The sequence below is a fragment of the Nilaparvata lugens genome, unplaced genomic scaffold (assembly GCF_014356525.2).
Source record: "Nilaparvata lugens isolate BPH unplaced genomic scaffold, ASM1435652v1 scaffold4238, whole genome shotgun sequence".
Lineage (NCBI taxonomy): Eukaryota > Metazoa > Arthropoda > Insecta > Hemiptera > Delphacidae > Nilaparvata > Nilaparvata lugens.
Window position 1 is genome coordinate 1 of NW_024090580.1, and position 23527 is coordinate 23527.

At 35.7% G+C, this 23527-nt stretch overlaps 1 protein-coding gene across 1 annotated transcript in view; it reads left to right on the forward strand.

Annotated features, from left to right (window-relative positions):
- Nucleotides 1-853: 853 nt before the first annotated feature.
- LOC120355686 (nuclear pore complex protein Nup107-like) overlaps nt 854-23527 on the forward strand; it is a gene marked incomplete at both ends in the record, with an annotated part of 29631 nt that continues 6957 nt past the window's right edge. Inside the window, 8 exon segments of the mRNA XM_039444312.1 lie at nt 854-1080; nt 3996-4009; nt 9041-9206; nt 12246-12425; nt 13328-13347; nt 18458-18546; nt 19436-19642; nt 22436-22654. Coding sequence (XP_039300246.1) covers nt 854-1080; nt 3996-4009; nt 9041-9206; nt 12246-12425; nt 13328-13347; nt 18458-18546; nt 19436-19642; nt 22436-22654 — 1122 coding nt within the window.

Here is a 23527-nt window from a genome sequence, read left to right on the forward strand (position 1 = left end):
GATGATACTGTATCATATTAGTTTGATACTGTATCATGTTGTGGTTGTTCTTATTCTATAGTGAGTTCCACGTTATAATGACAGTAGATAAAGATAGGAGAATAGCGATGCCGATTCTCTGCATTAATTAATTATATTTCTACACTGTCAAAAACATAATTGGCATCGTTGTGGACCTAGAAAAGGATAGTACCACCGGCTTTGTCGAATGATAGACAAGAATAGCAAAACCAAAGTTGATCAAATACTGTAATTATAACGTGGACCTCACTATAGTTTCACACACATTCGGTTTCATTCGATACGGTTCGTTTTCTTTTCTTTTCTTTGCCGAAAACGAATGAAACTTTCATACATATCAGCTTCTAATTCGTACGGTTCCAATTAGGTATTTTCTTCTCAAACACAGCTGTGTTTGGATTTTCAAGATTCATGCTGGTATTGAAATATAACAACTGGTGTTCAAATAGTAAGTTGTGATTTCTTGAACTACAAAATTCTCAAGTTAATTAAAAATTGTAAACTTTTTGAATAGTTTCTTTTTGATTATGTTAATTTAAAAAAATATTATTATTATTTTGGACGCTTGGTGCTATGCGGTTGCTATTCGGAACCGAATTAAAACCAAATTACCGTTTGACAATCGGCCGAAAACGAACAGAAAGCAAACCGAACTGAATGTGTGTGAAACTAGCCTAACCATCAAACCATACCTTGCCTATATACCGTTTCAAAGTCATCGAGGCAAAGTTACGGAACGCATACTGTAATCTGTATTAAATTATTTAAAAAATGTTCTAAGTCAACGCAATAAAATTTGATTTGATTTTGAAATATGTGTGGTAATTTCCAGAGTCAACTAGTAGTGGACTGGCTGGAGAAAATAGCGGCCGACCAGCTGGAGAGCAGTGCCGCGCCTCGGTTGGGTCACTTCATGGACAAAACGGTGGCGTGGGAGAACACGCTGCATCAGTTGCAAAGCGAGCACAACATTGCCTACTCCAGCAGTCGTCACATTGTGGCCAGTCTAGAGCCAGATGCACAACTCAGGCGAATCGGCCGCTGCATGATCTCGATATGGTAGGTCACTACTAAAGCCTGGTCCACACGCAACGATATGATCGCAGCAATCTGATTGCACCAATAATCGTTGCAATAAATTGTACATCGACGTTCCATCCACATGCGACGATTTTTGTCCCAACTTCCTTCGAAATTTGTTGGTGTTTCCAACCATTCAGTTGTGATCAACATGGAAGAGGTATACTGTTGTGGTCCCTTTTGTAATTTGTTGGCGAAAGTAGGGAGAAAGAGACAGTTCAAACAAGAAGTAAGTGGTTACTGGATTGCAATTTAGTTTGATCGAAGCACTGTCTACACGCTACAACCTGTCGCTCCAATCTTGCCAGATTGTGCAATCGTTGCCAGGTGATCAAGTTTTCGTTCAACCCCTTATATATCGCGATCAATCTCGCTCAATCGCATCAATCTTCCGTCCATACGCTGTCAATTAAAATATGGTCGGTACCGATCAGATTGGTGCAATATATCGTTGCGTGTGGACCAGACTAAAGGTCCATTTTGTTTGTGCATAAATTTTCGCAGTCGACGACGGCAAGCATTGTTGACATTCATATTGTCCAAATTTCAAGTGTGCTAAAACAGCTGATCAAATAACTTTTCATTATTTGTCTCTATTATTAAAGAATTAAACATTTCTAATAATATCAACATATATTTGTAAGTTTGTCCGGGGTGTCAGGCCAAACAGCACTTTATTTAAAAAAACCTTTCTTTTTCTAGCACCAAAATTTTTCAATCAGTTACCTTCCTCAATGAAAACCCTTTTCAAATGCCACAATAAAATAATAAAAATAAAATGCATCTGAAAAATGGCTTCTTTCAATTAGCACAGAAGGATTGGAGGCCATGTACTCTGTCACTGCCTAATGTATCTAACTTTCGTGCACATTGTATGTACAGAACACTGTCCTCTTGCAAAACAACATTATAATATACACATGGACTATTACAAAAATGATGTACATAATATCACGCTCATACGATAATTATATCTTATAGATAATTATATAATATATATATATATATATATATATATATATATATATATATATATATATATATATATATATATATATGTATGTATGTGTATGTGTATTTGGTTTCTATTTTTCATAGAACTAACAGTTTAATTCAACGCTTGTTTTGTCCGGTGCTCCTGTATGCGGACGTGACCTTTCTCTTAAGGTCATTTGCATACAGTATGACTTATTTCTGCATGTTGTATATGTATTATAATCTTGTAACTTGTGAATCTCTATCTTGAATTGCTGTCCACTGTTATTTTATTGCATCTCTAGTAGAGTAGTCTTTTTGATGTATTTTTCGTTCGCAGTGTAGCTCTAGTAGAGTAAGCAATTAACTGTATTGTTTTTTGTTTTTGTTTTTTTGCTTCTTTGTTTTGTTTTTTTTCTCATTGTATTTCTATAGTGGAGCAGAATGATAATACTGCATGCTTAGTTTTCTATTACTTTTAATTTTCACATGTTCTGTATTTTTTTTCACGCAGAAATAAAGTCAAAATTTATTATTATATTATTATTATTATTATATAATATCAACATATTGCCATTTAAAAATATAAAAAGTATAAGCTCAACCTGCCCCATTAAAACATGATTGAATATAATCTTTTAGGTTATGTGGACAAATTGAAATCTACCCAATCTGAGCTGTCGACGACAGCATTTACGCACAAATGAAAAACCAGCTTTAAGTGTCAGTCTTCAATGCCGGCGCTTCACTTTCACCGAGTTCGTACGATTGTCGACGAACGCGAGAGTGTGGAGGCTATTATCGTAGGGGAAAGATTGGTCACTACAAATATTGTCAGTCTTAATGCCGGCGCTACACTTTCCCCGAGTTCGTACGAGTGTCGACGAACGCGAGAGTGTGGAGGCTGCTATCATAAGGAAAATATAGCATTGAAGATATCATATACCATTATCTTTCAACCAATATAGAAGGCTGAACATAGAGAAAAATAGCATAAGAAGATATCCCATCATATAGGGCGTTTATGTCACAGTATACATACAGTATGGAAACTTGGCTACTACCCTGGCACAAAAATCCGCCATCATGTTAGGAAGCTCCGCATTGTAATAGTATTGATGGGAGGTTCGAATCAATTGATCTCGTTTACTGCCGCGAGCCAATCAGAAGACCAGGATTGGAACTTCCTAAGGTCACGTGACGTGTCTAGTATTTGTGCCATGTAAAAAACATTGGTTAGATAGGCGATTGATTGACAGTTTCCATTCTGTACCTATTCTGTGTTTATGTTTCAAATTTCACTGTTAAGCACTAACTCAACGATAGTTCTAGTAGCTCTTTTTGTGAAGCTATGTGGTGCTGGTAATCTCTCATTCTGTGCTCACCTGGTCAAAACAGTCATAATACAAAGCGCGTCAGCTGCAACACAGGTATTCACCAAGATCAGCTTCGTGACAATTTCAAGTCCTTCTATTGAATGACGCTTCATTTTATGTTTTTAATTTCATTTCTTGACTGGTTATTAATTTAACTCAATTTAATTTGTTTGCAGGAAGACGAAGCACGTCTACTGCAACAGGTGTTCACTGAAATCAGATTTGTGACAATTTCAAGAAGTTCTATTGTAACTCCTTCTAACTAAACTAACTAACTTACTACACTTTCTATAAATACTACTCTTACTATTACATATAATATCAATTTAATCTAATTTGATGTATTGTTTCCTTGTTTGCAGAAGACGAAGCACGTCTACTGCAACAGGTGTTCACTGAAATCAGATTTGTGACAATTCAAGAAGTTCTATTGTACTCCTTCTAACTAAACTAACTAACTAACTACACTTTCTATAAATACTACTCTCACTATTACATACTATCAATTTAATCTAATTTGATGTCTTGTTTCCTTGTTTGCAGGAACATCCCATACGGTAACACCTACTTAGCAGCTGATCCAGGGTTATTAATTTATTTAATTCAGAACATGACGCTGAAAATTCACATTGAAATTCCCTTCCAAATTTATTATTACAAGCAATATCGGGGACCGAGCTTCGCTCTGGGTACAAAAACATAAGAAATTTATTAGAAAAAAGAAATTATAATAACATTAATAAATTCATACAGAAATGTTCTATCTAATTACAGTAAATAAAGATCGATTCCCAGAGGAATGCAAAAATTTCCCTCTCAAAGGCCCAGTTGCACAAAAGCCGGTTAAATTTTAATCCTAATTAACTTCACGTGAGCCAAATCAGAGAAGACCATTTCAAAGAGATGGATCTACTGGGATTATTCAGGATTGAAAATAACCCGGCTTTTTTACAACCGGCACTAGTACCTGATGAATGATTACAAAAGTTCAACAGCTATGTCATAATTTTGACACAGTCTCACACACACAAATTCGCTCAATCACTTCCATCACCAACAGATGACGAAATAATTATTATCAGCTGCTTTTCCAAGGATGAATAGTAGTTTTCCTTTTAATGTCTTACAGCTAGTTTCCCAGGGATGAGACCTAACGCAATCGAATCTTTATAGTATAAACCTACTATGTTTTGAATTTCGTGAGAATCGTTAGAGACGTTTTCGAGATCCGGTGAAATACAAACATCTAAACATCCAAACATATAAACAGAAGCTGTTAGTTTAATAGGATAGGATTCACTTCCAATATCGAACTCTCTCTTCAATGCTCAGGTTTATTGATTAGTACTAACAGCGCATACGGCAACACCTACTTAGCAGCTGATCCAGGATTAATTATTCAACCGAAAAGATCCAACTCACAATAGATCTCTCTCAAGTATCCTCAACAAGTACCACTTGAAAACATAGATCCTCTAAGCACCCTCAAACATCAGTTACTGTATTCGATATCTAGACAATCGAGGTCTGATACATCGATCTTTGTTAGTCTCGATTAGGGCCGGAGATTTGAATGTGATCTTTTGTATCTTTTCGAGACGAGGCTACTTGAGATGGCAGCCAATCGGAATGGAGTAGATAGCTGGGAGCATGGCAGATGACAGTGGGGCTACAGATGGCTCATGCATGGTCCCTTTCACACTACATTTATACAAAATATAGTTCAATGTGATGCAGTATTGTGTATCATATCACAGTAAAGTGTAGTGGAAAGTAGAATATACATACAAATATTTAAATAAAGTTTTTCATATCATTCAATAGTAGAAATAGATACCGTAGAATAGTAGAATAAATAATACCGTAACATCTATTTTTACTTTCTTGCCCTATACCATAGGTAAGGAAAGTATTGCTTCAAACAAAAAATTAAGGTACCAATTTCTAATTTCTATACGTTTCAAGGTCCCCTGAGTCCAAAAACATGATTTTTTGGTGTTGGTCTGTGTGTGTGGGTGTGTGTGTGTCTGTGAACACGATAACTCCATTCCTAATCAAACCAATTAACTTGAAATTTAAACTAAGGTCCTTATACCACGAGGATCCGACAATAAGAAATTCAATAGAATTCAATTCAAGAGGCCTCTGGTTTGAACTTGAAATGAGTAAATCCGAGGAAAGTTTAGAAGAAAACTTTGAGATTAATATTACATCAAGTTAAATATTGATCATTATCAAAATTTGGGAATGGAATAGTTTTGGTCCAAGCCTGTTGTTCCTTCTCAATCATATTTATATGATTTGCGATTGTACAGAGTGTTTCAGAGAAACGGGAAATTTGAAAGTTAAATAATTTCAAGAAAAACAAATCTTTAAATAAAGTTTTTCATATCATTCAATATTAAAAATAATGGCATTTCAGAATAAATAATACCGTAACATTTATTTTTTGAAGATGACATCTTGCCGGTGTGTTCCTTTTCTACGCAAACATTCCTGTAGATCTCTTCATCACCTTGTCCATGGTTTGACATAACATTACAACTGGAATTTGAAATCGCTTCTCGAATCTTGACCTTCAATTCTGCAACAACGGAAGAATTGAAAGCAAAGATTCGAGAAGCGATTCCAAATTCCAGTTGTAAAATATTCCATCTTGTTCATTGTTCATTGTTCATGATCCCATCTTGAAAGCTTTCATTTCAAATCCCAGCTTTCAAGATGGGATCATGAACAATGAACAATGAACAAACCATGAACAATGAACAAACCATGAACAATGTGATGAAAAGAACTACAGGAATTTTTGCGTAGAAAAGGAACATCTGCAAGATGTCATCTTCAAAAAATAAATGTTACGGTATTATTTATTCTAAAATGGCATTATTTTTACTATTGAATCAAATAAAAAACTTTATTGAAGATTTGTTTTTCTTGAAATAATAATAATAATAATTTATTTGCCAAAAACAAAATTACATTATAAAACTTACTATAATTTAAATTATACAATACAATTCGAATAATTTAAGTTCTTTACATAGAACAAAATAAATATTACTTGTTGGCACAGCCGGCAAGGAAAACCTGAGCGCCTGCTGCGAGTTCAAAAGCTGAAAATTAACTATTACATTCGTGGAGACAAATAAAGAATAAAAAATATAATAAGAATTTCGGTTTTAAGACAGAGTACAATTGATGAATATTCTGTGATTTTACATAATTGTGGTTGTTATACATATATATTTGGTTATTAGATTTATACTTTAGGTAATGAGAAGTAATGTGCGTTTAGTCCAGTGATTATCGTTTAAAAGAGTTTTTGTGATTTTATTACTGATGAATTTGAAGGAATTTTATTAGAAAGTAGATATAGTAGTATGTGAACTGGTGTCTACATACAGATAGTTTTATTAAATTATTCAACTTTCAAAATTCCGTTTCTCTGAATCACCCTGTTTCTACTAATAAATAAATTCGAATGAATTTTGAATAGAAGACACATTACTTGTTGATTTCTTTTATAAAAGTGTCATATATATTATAAACATTGTTTTCTGGGCGTCAGTGACATAGCTGGAAGCTGTGCGCGTGGCGGTTGGCGGACGACGTGCGGGCAACGAGTGTAACACGTGCCGTGTCCGGCGCCTGTGCGGCCACTTGCCGGCATTGTGCACTTCTGCAGTAGCAGCTGGGAGGATCTGCTCTGGTCGTACACGCGGTCATGATAGACGTGCGCGTCGAACAGGAGATACGCGCCTACTGCCAGCGACGCGATCGGCCCTATGTCGAGATGCCTGAAGCTTACTGGAATAACAGGTTGGTTTGAAGCAAATGAAATTCATGTATTGCATAAGAAACATGATAAAAATCACTTAAATGTAGCCTACAGTACGCGTCCGTAGCTTTGCTTCCGTGACTTTGAAGTGGCATATGGGCAGCGTATAGTTTAAATCAAATTAAAATATTTATTATTGTCATAAACAACCATTGATCGCTGACAAAAGTCAATTGAACATAATTATCCATATAGAACATATACAAAATAATGTTGCCAATCACCCCGAAGACTTCGCTACTGCAGACATTGATAACAGGGTTAACTGCTAGATGGAAATTCGATGAGAACTACTATCCAAAAATTAGTTGCCTGCCCGGGCATCGAACCCGGTACCTCCCAATTGCTAGTCAGGAATGCTTACCCTTACACCAAACTGACAATCTCTGGATAGCAGCGCTCAATTTATACGAAGTCATAGCGGCCAACCAGTTACAGATGGAATAAAATAGAGAATGCATTTATTCAAATGCCAATTAATATATAATTATTATTTAACGAAAATTTATTCATTGGATGTCAATTATAATAAATGTTTCTCTCTGTTACAGGTATGTAGCTACCCCTCAAAGTTTCTCTCCGTAGAAAGCAGTAACTGGGTGAGTTGTATAATAAAACAGAAATAAATCACTTGGAAATATCAGTTTCACCACAATTTTGAACTATTACCACAATTACGATTACAATTAAGTGAATTACTGCAGTTCTTCCCAATTCAACTCCAACGCGACCTTTCAAAGCTCATTTTCAATTTCGAAGAGATACACCTATCATACTAGAACAATATTTATCAGTGATCAGATTGATACTTAAATTCTACAAAGTTAATACAAGAATACAACACATATAGTCCAGTCAAATGGTCGTTTTTCAGGAAACAGCCCGGAAAGAAACTTTTCTCCACGGTTCTATATATATTTTGGGGCGCTGAATTCGAATCTAGAACCATATACAATCATAGAAAACTAGAACATAGATCTAGAATCATATAGAACCGTCGAGAAAAATTCTTTCGGGGCTGTTTCCTGAGAAAATGAACATTTGACTAGACTAATAAGAAATTGACAATTGGAGGAGAACCTCAGTCAATATCACCTGACGTCCATTATTCTCCAATCCTTGCTCAATATCATTGAAAAACTCTTCAGTTTTTAAAAACTCTTCAGGTTAAAATGATCCATCATGTTGTTTTATTCTTACTGGTGATAATTTCAACGCTAGAACATAAGTCAAATTTTGTTTTGCTAAAAACATGGATGGAGGAATCTGAATCTGAATCTGAATCAACCACTGCGCTTTGAAATTTCGACAAATCACCAGTTTGTTCGATTCTATCAGATTGTACTGAATTATAATACGAGTGGTTTCAGAGAAACGGGAAATTTTGAGAGTTAAATAATTTCAAGAAAAACAAATCTTTAAATAAAGTTCTTCATATCAATCAATAGTGGAAATAATCTCATTTTAGAATGAATAATACCGAAACATTTATTTTTTGAAGATGGTATCTCGCAGGTGTGTTCTTTTCTACGCAAACATTCCTGTAGTCTCTTCAACACTTTGTCCATGGTTTGACGTAACATTACAACTGGAATTTGTAATCGCTTCTCGAATCTTGGCTTTCAATTCTGCAACAACGGAAGAATTGAAAGCCAAGATTTGAGAAACGATTTCAAATTCCAGTTGTAATGTTACGTCAGACCATGCATGGACAATGTGATGAGAGACACAGGATGTTTGCGTTGAAAAGGAACATATCTGCAAGATGTCATCTTCTGCAGTAGCAGCTGGGAGGATCTGCTCTGGTCGTACACGCGGGTCATGATAGACGTGCGCGTCGAACAGGAGATACGCGCCTACTGCCAGCGACGCGATCGGCCCTATGTCGAGATGCCTGAAGCTTACTGGAATAACAGGTTGGTTTGAAGCAAATGAAATTCATGTATTGCCTCAGAATACATGATAAAAATCACTTAAATGTAGCCTACAGTACGCGTCCCGTAGCTTTGCTTCCGTGACTTTGAAGTGGCATATGGGCAGGGTATAGTTTAAATCAAATTAAATATTTATTATTGTCATAAACAAACATTGATCGCATTGACAAAAGTCAATTGAACATAATTATACATATAGAACATATACAAAATAAAATATACATAAATTCACACAGCCACATAATCTGAAAACAGACCAGAGTTGAAGCAGTTGAGAACAATAATATTATGGATAGGCATTGCAGTTCAACATTTCTTCAACCGAGTAAAATGCTCTCTCCTTCAACCATTTCGTTACTATAGACTTAAATCTCCTACTTTTCATATTTCTAATTTCAGATAACATTGAACATTTTTACATCTAAATTGCTGTACATTCTCTGCGTCCTAGCAAGCCTGACCCGACTCGAATCTATCCGACCACCAGATCTCGTGTTATATTCATGAATTTCTCTTAAATTGAAAATACTAAGGTTATCTTTCACAAACATCAAACATTCCAAAATGAAAATACAAGGAAGAGTCAGCACACAGGTTTACAAGATTCCCTCATGCCCAAATTAAAACTGTGGGTAGTGCTGTTTTCTGACAAAGAAAAACATCTTTCGCACCACAAGAATTACCCCATAACAAAGTTTCATATTGCAGATGGGAGTGAAAAAAGCATAATATGCAGTAAGAGCAAGATTAGAATCGGTGCAATATTTTAACCTCTTCAATAAAAATAGCACTCTACTTAGTCTGCTACAGAAAGAATCAGTATGGCTAGACCAAGTTAGCCTAGAATCCACGTGAATTCCCAGCTGCTTCACTGACTTCTGTGAAGTTGATTGATTGATTGAAAATTCTTTATTCATGGACATGTACAAATACATCTGAATAATGCTATGGTTAAAGCTAGGCTAGCCTATACAAACAAACACTAAAAAAGAAAAAGAATAAATTGTCAACTTAAATTATCAAAGATTAACATCAAACTCTTGTAAAGAGTATAGCGATAGGTTCACCAGATATTCCTCCAATTTCTTTACAAATATTTGTGGGATAATACTCACGGCTTTGCAAAAATATCAGGCTACAGAGACCCTAGATCCCTAGATGGAGGAAGCTCCCTACACACAGAGATTCTTCATGAATGAGAGAGTTGCAACGTATCACCAACAATGATAGGAGCATGTTGAACGAATGTCAGCTGACAGGCTGTGTTATGCTAAAAGGACGTAACTCCAATAAGCAACTTGTGTATCTTTTTGGATGCAGCACATTGCTTTTGAGAAGATACAAAAGAGCATATGTTGCTTATGGAAAGATGCAATGAAGCTCCTTTTGTATCTTTTCGGATGCAACACGTTGCTTTTCAGAATATAGAAAAGTGCATCTGTTGCTTATGGAAAGATGCAATGAAGCTCCTTTTGTATCTTTTCGGATGCAACACGTTGCTTTTGAGAGTATACAAAAAGCATTTGTTGCTTATGGAAAGATACATTGGAGCTCCTTTTGTATCTTTTCGGATGCAACACGTTGCTTTTGAGAGTATACAAAAAAGCATTTGTTGCTTATGGAAAGATACATTGGAGCTCCTTTTGTATCTTTTCGGATGCAACACGTTGCTTTTGAGAAGATACAAAAAAGCATTTGTTTCTTATGGAAAGATGCATTTTCGAAAATGTTTTCGAAAAACATCATTGACTATAATGGGTTCAATCCCTCTCATAACCAAAAGTTTTTTAACCAGATCACTCCCGTGTTATCGGATGGGCATGTTAAACTGTCGGTCCCGGCTGAAGTATGACAGTCGTAAGGCCCATTGACGGCTTAAATTATATATTCAGGCGGTGGGACCTTCCCGCAAGGGACTCCCCACCAACAAAAGCCATACGAATTTACTTTTTTATTGACTATAATTTATTATTTTTAACAAGAATGAACAGTCAATATTACATCACATATATCGGTATGAGCTATATTCTATAGAAGGCAGTGGCAAGGCAGAGAATCGACAACGCAGTTCTCCTATCTTTCTCCACTGCTATAATAACGTGGACCTCACTATGAATTTCACTCCAAAATCAGAAGAATTATGCTGCATCGACAATAATAGAATGAGAAGTGCTGAGTTAATTAACCTTCCGGTAGTCGCGCCCTGCTCAATCACATGAACAGTCGCGTGTTGTAATTTTTACAACATCCAATTTCCAAGTGCTATGTACTCTGTTTACTGTCAAAACATATTATTAATTGTATAATTACTATTTCCATCTCATTGGATTACTTAACGCTTATGAACATTTGGATTACTATCATTGCATAGCCCAATAAGGTACACCAAGCAAAACCATCAATCCTGTGTTATTGGTTCGTTTACAGTCCCCGTATACAGTCATACTTATGCACTGTCGCGACTAAATGGCACCTAAAGACTGAACCATAGCAAGGTTGATACTGCAACTCAGTGGAGTGATGGGGGCAAAGTTTTGGAATGCATAGGTGACTCATTCACTGACACCACCCCATCCAATAATTTTGGTAGAGAGTTAGTGGGAAGATACTTCGAATATTCTTTCCGAAGAATGGACATTGATATGTCCAAAGCTCCCCCAATTTATGTAGATGCATAACATATGATCTATTTTATCTATAGTTATTACAAATTGTTTTTTTCGTATCATATACAGCTCATTATTATTTTCTTTGATCATATTATTTTGTAAATTCATCTATAATTTTGCTGTATTGTAAGCTATTGTATATAAGTGTATAAGCCAGTATATATTGTAATCTACATTAGTAAAGTACTCAATCAATCAATCCAATAGTTTTGTGCAGCAAAAAAACTGACACTGTTGTACTTTTTACAACAGCGCAACTGCCGCAAGGTTAATAATTCGCTATAATATTTACTGGATAAATAAGTAGAATTTAATATTAAAAGTCTCTAGATTGTCCAATTTGGTGTTTCAGATTGAGTATGGAAGAGATATTCAGTTTTCTGGAGGCGAGCAGCGATGCAAAGGTGAGCGATGAATCAGCCAGACCTGAGAGAGTTGTACAGAAACTACTCATTCTCAACAAAATCCCAGAACTGCTCAAACTGATGGCCGAATGGATACAGCGTGAAAACTGTACGCCACATTTTACAAGGTAGAGTGGAGAAATTTGTGTGACTTATTGATTATAATTTCAATGTTTTTTCAGCTTGGGGACTGTCAAAACTTGGAATAGAACAGTGTCTCCATCTAAAGTTCTCCGTTTCACTCTAGAATAGAATAGTATAGAATGGAATTATTTATCCTATTATATTAAGCGAGCAATTTCTGTATATATCTGGTTATTTTTATATCAGGCTATTTTTATATCTGGTTATTTATGTTTTATGGATCTCGAAAACTGCTCTAACGATTTTCACGAAATTTGGAACATAGAAGGTTTATGAAATGAAGATTCGATTGCACTAGGTCTCATTCTTTGGAAAACTCGCTGAACGACATTAAAAGGATAATTCATCCTTGAAAAACAGATGATAATTTCGTCGTCTCTTGATAACAGAAGATGCGTGTGCCTGTGTGGGAGAGAGACAGAATTATTTCCAGCTGTGTAATCATAATCAATCAGCGAGAAATTTTATCTAGCTAGACAATTTTTAATCGATTTGATCACCATAATCTGATTTGTTGACATGACATGGTAATCCTCTTAAACTAGAGTATATCATAAATTTCAAAGTTGATCATTATTTGACAATTTCAAGTGATTAGTGAGTGTTAATGCTTAAGCCGCCATTTTGTCACACCGTTGAGGGGGAGGAGACTGTCTAGCTAGGCCTATGGCAGGCGTTCATGCCCTCGACCAATAGCAGTACTCGCCTACTAGTATAAATTCTGCTGCTCTTGTATTTAGTTTTAGTTTATCAGAGATTGACAATGGTGTAATAACCGAAACCGGTCTTTCTAATTATCAATAAATCAGTGGTTTTTTGACAATTTCTTAGTCTTTTTCATTCAATAATCTAAATTATAATTTTTTGTTTTCAAATGTTTCAACAGAAAATTGAACCTGAATTCAAGTATATGGAACATGACCTACTTTCTGGACTATTTATAGTGTATATATCAAAATTCGGGAAAAAACTGTTTTTGGCTGTGCCTGTTAGTACTTCCCCAATAATTTTAAAGAATTGTGTTTGGTTTATCAAAAGTCAATAAATAAATAACGAGCGAAGCTCGGTGCCCCGATATTTGTCATTACACATAGTGCAATAGACATTGTCATCTACGTTCGCCACTCCAGAATTTTTGAATAGACTCCCACAAGGTGTAATTTCCTAGTGATGACTCGAGACGCGTGTCTAGAGTTGTTGCGGCTCGAGCAAATAGCCTATACATTCATCAGATTGGATGATTCATCAGATATGAATTGTAAAAACAAAATGGTAGCCAACACTTATAATTCGTCTGCCGTCATAACGTTGAAACAACATGACAATCCTGATTTATAGGTTATGTGCTCTATCCAAGAGGCTAGAGTCGTTGCTAAAGAAATTTACCTTAAGGTGCATTTTCGTTTGTGCGTAAATTTCCACAGTCGACGACGGCAAGCATTGTTGACATTCATATTGTCATAGCCACATCTAATACAAGGCCCCGGCCAACGATATTGCAACGTCGCAATGTAGGTCTAGAATCTAATACAATACGAGGAGTGGTGGCTCAATCCTCGGTTACCCGGCACATAGACTAACCCTTCTGGAGAAAGGCCCACACTATTGCGCAATAAAAATTATAAATAGACTCCCCCATAACTTTAAAGATTTTTCCAACTTTTCAAAGATGACCGGAAGGATAAGGAAGGTTCTGTTGAAAAGAGCGCCATACACAGTGGATGAATGTGTGGATGTCTTGAGGGAAGAAAATTACATGTCATAGAATTATTACAGAATAAAAATTTCCTTTAAATCAACTGAAATTAATCGATTTCTTCCAGGGGTGTTCCTTAAGACAGTGTTTTTCTTTGACGTCTCCTCTTTGCATTATTGTATTTTTCTGTGTTTTTTATTGATTGTGACGATTCAATGTTGTGAAGCTTGTCTTTTATATGCAACTACTTGAATAAATGAAATTTGATTGATTGATTGATTGATTGTCTGGTGAAAAAGATTTAAAAAAATACCAGCTGATCTTTTTCACCAATCATGTATTAGACTCTAGGCCTACACTGCGACGTTGCAATATCGTAGGCAGGGGCCTTGTATTAGAGGTGGCTATGATATTGTCCAAATTTCAAGTGTGCTAAAACAGGTGATCAAATAACTTTTCATTATTTGACCTTATTATTAAATAATTGAACATTTCTAATAATATCAAATATTGCCATTTAAAAGTATAAGCTCAACCTGCCCCATTAAACATAATTGAACATAATCTTTAGGTTATGTAGACAAATTGAAATCCACCCAATCTAAGATTCTCTCCCTGTCGTGGTCGACGACGTCATTTACGCACAAATGAAAACCCAGCTTTAAGTGTGTCAGTCTTTAATGCCGGCGCTTCACATTCGTCATGTTCGTACGAGTGTCGACGAACGCGAGAGTGTGGAGGCTATTATCATAGGGGAAAGATTGGTCACTAAAAATTGTCAGTCTTTAATGCCGGCGCTCCACTTTCACCGAGTTCATACGAGTGTCGACGAACGCAAGAGTATGGAGACTATTATCATAGGGGAAAGATTGGTCACTACAAAATAATATTGTCAGTCTTCAATGCCGGCGCTCCACTTTCACCGAGTTCGTACGAGTGTCGACGAACACGAGAGTGTGGAGGCTACTTAATCTTTTAGGTTATGTAGACAAATTGGAATCCACCCAATCTGAGATTCTCTCCCTGTCATGGTCGACGTCGGCATTTACGCACAAACGAAAACCCAGCTTCAAGGGTGTGATCACATTGAATGCGTATATGAGCAAGTGCACGTCAGATCATGCATGAACCGAGAAACAAAATCTGGAGAATGCCATTGAAACACGTTGTGACTTGCATGTAGCTGCTCACACTGAACGCAACCAGCAAGTACAAGCGTTCAGTGTGAGTGATCCTATTACTCTTATCATAGTTTGTTTCTCATTTGCGCACTTGGTCATGCATAACAAAGCGTGTACTTGCACATACACGCATCCAATATGACCACACCCTTGAGAGTGTTCAATATTAAGAAAATTCAGTCAATGACAAGGTGACCAATGAAGAGATTTTGTTTTCGCCAAATTCATTTTGTTTTCGAAAATTCAGTCAATGACAAGGTGACCAATGAAGAGATTTTGTTTTCGCCACACTGCACAGAAAGCAACTGTTTTCCAGTCCCTACGTAGATCTGAAAGACCTTGTTTGCAGACGACTCTCGTCTGACGTAAGAAACAGGATTCTTCCGGCCTAGGCCGGAAAGAGTACTCTTTCCAGCCTGCTAACATGGAACCGTAGTTAATAAGTCATCCGCTAGATCGGGCAAGTGTCAAATTTCTTCATCTGAAGTCGCCATTATTTCAGTTCGAATTTCGAATCAAACTAATTCAGAATTTGCTTCGCAACCATTTTTATTCAATTATTTATTGTTGATTAGCGCATTCCGAATTTTCAAAAATGCTGAAGATAACGACGCCCGTGATATTCCAAGTGAAATTTTAAAAGAATCTGAAATCCTGACTGCAAATCTTCTACCACTAAAATCAAGAGATAGGTACGATAAAGAGTATTCTTTATTTATTTTGTCACCAATACCTGTAGTGTGGCGATAAATTCAACTAATCGAAATCTGACTAGTGACCTCTGTGGATCAAATATATCACTAGTAGTTCTGTGAACAGTAGACCTCAAGCAGTATCTCATCCACAAGTACCTGATTGAAACTATAAACCTTATGGAAATACAGCAATAGACTGGCTTCTCCACACATCTGTGTAATCACTTGTCAGCTGATTTATGATGAATAATATTCTATAGTCTGATTTTTATTTTCCTTGCCCTATTACCATAGGTAAGGAAAGTACTGCTTTCCGAAAAAAGGTACCCCAATTTCTAAATTTCTATACGTTTCAAGGTCCCCTGAGTCTAAAAAAGTGGTTTTTGGGTATTGGTCTGTATGTGTGATGTGTGTGTGTGTGTGTGTGTGTGTGTGTGTGTGTGTGTGTATGAGTGTCTGTGTACACGATATCTCATTTCCCAATCAACGGAATGACTTGAAATTTGGAACGTAAGGTCCTTACAATATAAGGATCCGACACGAACAATTTCGATCAAATGCGATTCAAGATGGCGGCTAAAATGGCGAAAATGTTGTCAAAATCAGGGGTTTTCGCGATTTTCTCGAAAACGGCTCCAACGATTTTGATTTAAGTTATACCTGAAATAGTCATCGATAAGCTCTATCAACTGCCACAAGTCCCATATCTGTAAAAATTTCAGGAGCTCCGCCCCATCTATGCAAAGTTTGATTTTAGATTCTCAATTATCAGGCTTCAGATACAATTTAACCAAAAAATTTCGAGTTGAAAAGATTTAGCATGAGAATCTCTACAATAATGTTCAGTAACATTTTCACCTAAAATTGAAAATAAGCTCGAAATTCGAGAAAATGTGATTAACCAATTGCAAACTGTTAGCAACTGTTAATTCTATTAAATCATTCACTATGAAGAGATAGCAGACCTCGTGTGTCTCCAGCGTTATTGTCCTGTCACCAGCTGGCTCAGATCTTTGAATAGTAGACTTGAGATGCGCGTGAACACTAGCGTCAGGTGATCAATTTTCATAACGGCAAGGAAAGTTGTGTGAGTGCGCCACATCAGATTTTTACGCTAATACTGGCGTATGAACGAGGCTCCTTTTTCCTTTTATATTATCCTTGAAATACAAAATTTCCAAAAACCTTTTATATACGTCGACGCGCAATTAAAAAAGAAACATATCTGTCAAATTTCATGAAAATCTAATTCTGCGTTTCGCTGTAAATGCGCAACATATAAACATTTAAACTAGAATTATAATACCCTTTAAAATTAAAGGGTACTATAATTCTATTTTATAAATACAGGAAAGTAGCCCTGAATTCATACATTTTAAACATTTAAACATAAAGAGAAATGCAAAACCGTCGACTTGGATCTTAGACCTCACTTCGCTCGGTCAATAAAGAAAATTCAATCAATGACAAGCTGACCAATTAAGAGATTTTGTTTTCAAACGGGACTTTTTTTTAAATTAGGACTTAATTTTCAATTAATCTAAATCTGCCTAGTGACCTCTGGGATCAAATATATTATTATGACTGCTGAACTTTCATAATAAAAACAGAAAAATAAATCACTTTTCTCTCCTCTTTTAATCGCTTCGTCATTCTTTATTTTAACAACCTATTAAATAGATGGAAATTACTGAGGTGTTGCAATTAGCCTATTCAAATTAATGCTAATGAATTTTTTTATGAAATCAAAATCTTTATTTCGCAAAATACAAAATCATTAGAAAAACTTCCACTTAATAATTGAAATATACAGTACATACATAATCATAGAAATGAATAATACATTTGAATTAATAATTTTTATTAAACGAAAATCCAAATTAAATGCTGTAATTTTTGAATAGTAGCGCTCATTTTTTCAGAATTTTTTCAGCGCTCAGAATTTCCATCTAGCTGTTTACCCTGTTGTCAATATTTGCAGTAGCAGAAGTCTTCGGGGTGATTTACAGAATTTAATTTAGCTTTTCGTTCAATAATAACCTGTTAAATGTTCCAGCCATTTTTCAAAATGTTCTCTGTTATTGTCGCGCTATTAGTGATAGGCTCAACTCACATTTACGCGACTCAGGTCGAGAAGAGACCTGACTCTAGTCGAGAGCATGTGTTTTCAAATGGTGACGTCGCGCAGACTAGAATCGACTGGTCTGAGTGTCACCATTTGGAAACACATGCTCTCGACTAGAGTCAGGTCTCTTCTCGACCTGAGTCGCGTAAGTGTGAGTCGAGTCTAAGTGTCGCGTTAGTGTTATATCTGTTAGTCATCAATTGTATTGACGTTGTAGTGACACTTTGTGTTTTTGACAATAAATTATTTTGATTTGATTATTTTCTATCTCTATTTTCAGTTTTATTATATTTTATCTGATTTTTTTATTTTTCAACAGATATTTGGCACTTGGTTCTGATTTTGAGGCGAGTTGGAGAAAGCCAAGCCGGAGATGTTGGAGATGAAATACTTAAGGCTTATGTTAAGGTGAATATGTTTTGACTTAATTAATCTTTCATTATTCCTACTAAACCTTATTAAGACAACTTGAAACCTTAACTTGTGAAAGAAGCCTTTCACAAACCTACGGTTCAAGCTGGATTAGTTTTTTAAATTATTTTATTGTGTATTTATGACTTTATTGTACATTTTGCTTCTTCATTGTACAGAAGCTGATCTTTTTGAATTGTATGTTATTGTTTTGAAATGTTTTTCATTTTCATTTGTGACAATGGGCCTGTTCTGGGAACATGGAATTTGATAAATTGTCCGATTCACAATTTACTAGGTAAAAAGTTCCGCGTCCCATGGAAAACTTTTGACAGATTCTGTACCAGAAACTAGTTCCAGTTCCAAGTTCCTGCCCCACAGTCGAAGCCTGGTAAATTGTGACAGTTCAAATTTTCAGAACTCTCATTGGTCGATTGAATTGTAGTCTGCTTGATTCTCTGCGCATGCGCTGATAGTTTGTTTGTTTACCATAGCATAGCCATAGAATACATACCCAACAAAATGATGTTTGATAACTATTCGTTAAATGATTTTTCTCTATAGAAAATTTGAGAGTAATGGAATGAATGAAATGCACACTTTTCTAGACGGTAAGTTTGTAAAACCAGACTTTGTTCTTCACACAGCTAGTAAACGTCACATTTTGGCGTAAATGACTTCATAAGTGCGTGCCAAAAGCTTGAACCAACTATTTTGAAATGGCGTTCCATGGGAACATTTTGCACTAGTCACATGATTGAACAATTTACCACTGGAATTACAACAATTTACCACTTTTTCGTGTTCCCAGACCGTGCCAAAAGCTATCCTTTTCTAGCTCTGCAACCTTGCTATATTTTGTGGTTGCTGTTGTGTGTGACACTAGGTGCTGGTGGCGAGCGACAGCGACTGCGAAGTGATCGCCTACTATGTGGCCACCCTGTTGCCGGACGACCAGGTGCACATCTACGCCGCCTACCTGGAGTCGGTGGGCGAAGGGGACAGTGAGCAGCGCCTCACCTGTCTCAAGGTGGCCGAAGCTGTCGACCTCCCGGTCGAAGCTATCACTCAGCAGGTCGTGCTCAATATCAGGTGAGAGCTAGCTCTAAACCTAGCGCCGCAGTACAGGATGTTTCTTACAGCTTGGCGTTGTTTGTCATTCATTCGAGATGGGTGTCTGGCTTGGAAGTGTTTCGGCCGCATTGCAGGATGCTTAACGATTGCTGGAAGATCAACAGCTGGATTTTTTCGTTATTTTCGTGATAGAGAAATTCTGATTGCAGATTCGTTCTCAGCGACCCCAAGTTTAGCCTAAAGGCTCAGAATTCAACAATGTTTTTAAATAATTAAAATCATCATGAAAAGTCATTAATATGGTAGTACAACCACGTTTCTGGGAAATTTTTACTGGTGACTGGAGTTATTATTGACACACAAAAATCAAAAAATCGTGAGAAAGAAAACTGCTGATGAACGCGAATAAGACCGCGCCACTCCATTGTTCTATTGTCTCGGCTGCTTGGCTGAGCCTGGCTGGAGGATCAAATAACCGACTGGTTTGATCTTTCGTCTGTCCGCTAGGCGAACTATGCCGACCATTGCTGGTTGGAAGATGTTACTGCGGCCGCTCGCATACCCACCAACGCTGCTATTATTTGCTGTCTCAGCGCCTAGTCCGATTCAGCCAAGCAACCAGCCTGCACTGCGGAGCTAGTTTAACAGTTGAAGGAGGGTTTTCGTTTGTGCGTAAACTTCTGACGTCGTCCGCGACCGGGTCGGTCTTGAACAAAATGGCCGACTGCTTCGGTGCATAATCATAAGAGCGTTTTCGTTCTTTCTAAAGATACAAAAACTCTACCCCAAAAAAATTTTAGACGTATTTTGCTGATGATCATGATAGATAGATGGATAGATAGATTTAATTATTTTGCTATCGGACCATACAGTCATCAGCAACATTAGTAAAATATTCATAACACTTAATACTTAATTAAAAAGAATGTGTGAAAAACTCCTGTGTAAAAACTGTGCGAATAGCTCAAAGAATAGAAGGGGTTTGCACGCAGAAAATCAATTTGTGATTTGCTGCAAAGAGACTGGAAAATCTTTTATTGACTTTGGCAACCTATTGTAGACCTTTGTTCCTAAGACGTAATGGGACTTTTGTACTTTGGTTAATCGTGTACGTTGGGTATCAAGTTGTTATCTCTGGCGGGTGTTATATGAATGAATTATACCTCTCGTGCTCATTTCAGTCTTATGTTTGTGTATATACTGGGCATACTAGTGAAGAATACTAGTGGTTCTGTAGAATAAAATTATCAAGTTACTAATTGTATTGTCGGTCTTTGTAAGCTATTGTAGAAAATGACGTTGTTTGTAACATTTTTTATGTTTCTTGACAATAAAAGATTGATTAATTGATCAAGTAGCCCTGTTGAAATGAATGATTAATCGAGAGACTGTTAAGCTGTGCAAAGGCTAAAAAATGACTTTCCACTTGTGATATTTTTCAAAGTTTTTTCGATTTGTATATTATCAGTTATCAAAATGAAAAAGTTTTCTCTCGAAAACATTTTTTTTCATCATTACTTTTTGAGATATGAGCGCCAAAAGTTTAAATTTTTGGACAAAACATTTCAAATTCGGTAAGAGATGAATTCGTGAGATTCAGAGGATAGATTCTTCACTGTATTGTTAATCTAGTAGAACAAAAATTTTCTGAAAATATCAATTTTTAAGAAAGTTATTCAATTTACCAAAAATAACTTTTAGTTGAGCTATTTTTGGTAAATTGAATAACTTTCTCAAAAATCGATATTTTCAGAAAATTTTTGGTTTACTAGATCAACAAAACCATGAAGAATCTATCCTATAAATCTCATGGATTTATCTCTTACCGAATTTGAAATGTTCTGTCCCAAAAATTTAAACTTTAGGCGCTCATATCTTGAAAAGTAATGATTGGAAAAAATGTTTTCATGAGAAAACTTTTTCATTTTGATAGCTTGATAGTATAAAAATCGAAAAACTTTGAAAAATATAACCAGTAGAAAGTTTATTTTTAGCCTTTGCACACCCTTAAGGAGGAAAATCCAATTTTATTTTTCTATTTCTACCCTAGCTATTTTACTAAATTTAAGAATAAGAAGAGTAAGATAGGAATAGAAGAATAGAAGAATAAGAATAGGAATATTTTATTTGTCATTAACAAACGAATTGCAATAAGCTTCGTCATAAGTAAAGATTGCAAACCTAATCAAAATTATACAGTAATACAATATCCATTGAAATAATAATATATTATACAAATGATGCAAAATTGTTACCTATAATATTAATTTCTAAATGGCTCACTCAAAGAATAGCGTGTCAAAAACAATGTTACAAAATTCAAAACAGTAGCTCAGCACGATTTGGTCATATTTCAGTAGTATCTGTTTGGATGCCATATATTCACTGAGACTATAGAAAGGCTGATTCTTCAGCCATCTTCTAACAACTAATTTAAAACGTTTCTCTGGCAGATTTCGAACCAATAGTGGAATTTTATTAAATATCAAGTATCTTTGATATTAAGTCTCTTATGTGTCTTTGACAATTCTATTTGAGGAATATCAAAGTTCAAACGTTCTTCTTGTGGACACAAATGTGAAACGTAAATCTTCAATTAAAGGTGACCATACGAAAATTGTGAAAATTAAAATGTGAACGTAAATCTTCAATTACAGTGCCATAAACGAAAATTGTGAAAATTAAAATGTGAAACGTAAATCTTCAATTAAAGGTGACCATACGAAAATTGTGAAAATTAAAATGTGAACGTAAATCTTCAATTAAAGGTGACCATACGAAAATGTGAAAAAAATTGTTTCTTCGTGACCAGGACAAAGTGTCTGATGACAACGTGAACGTAAAGCTGTTGGCCGAAACGACGGCGGATGACCTTGAGAAGGTGAGTGCCCTGGACTGGGTGGTGTTCTACCCGCAGCAGAGGGCCGAAGCTCTGTGGCAGACCAATGCGCTCATCAGGAGTTTCCTGGAAGGGCAAACTGGAAGCTGCGCGGCTCGCCTTTCAAAAGGTATTATTAGTATTTTACTGAAGGTAAATGTATAGTATTTACGAGAAAGCTGTGGCGTTGGATCATGTAGTAGGAGAGAGGTTTTTGAAATCACCTTCACACTATATTTTTAATAACATATTTTTCGCCCCACTTGGATGTAATGAGCTGGTTTTCGTGCGTCATATGGAAGCCGAAAGTGATTGTTTTCTGACCAGGCCGGTAAAATTTTCACGGCCCTAGGGCTGTAAAATAGCCTTGAAGTCAGCTGATTCTGATTTGATATGAACGTGTTTACAAAATAGTTTATGAAACTGAATCAGTTTATGCTTCTAGAATTGAATAAAGTATTTTGCAATAAGATACTATCATTTTATTTGGATGAATGAAATACAAATAAGATATATAAACTATTCAAATCAATTTCAGAGTATAATAGAATCTAACCTCAAACCTCATAGTACTGCGTTTATCACGAAACCTGGTGGATAATTTTGGAACTAATTGGGCAATATCCAAATAGTTTATGAAACGGAATCAGTTTATGCTTCTAGAATTTAATAAAGTATTCTGAAATAATATACTATCATTTTATTTGGATGAATGAAATACAGATAAGATATAATATTATAAACTATTCAAATTCGATTTTCAGAGTAGGATAGAACTTCTAACCTAAACTTCCGAAGTCGACAACAAGCATTGTTGACGTTGACATTCAGATTGGCCAAATTTCAAGTGTGCTAAAACAGCTGATCGAAAAACTTTTCCTTATTCGTGTTTATTATTCAATAATAATTAAACATTTATAATATTATCATCTTATTGTCATTTAAAAGAATAAAAAAGTATAAAATCAACCTCTTACAATCATAATTGAACATAATATTTCAGGTTATTTAGACAAATCATAATAA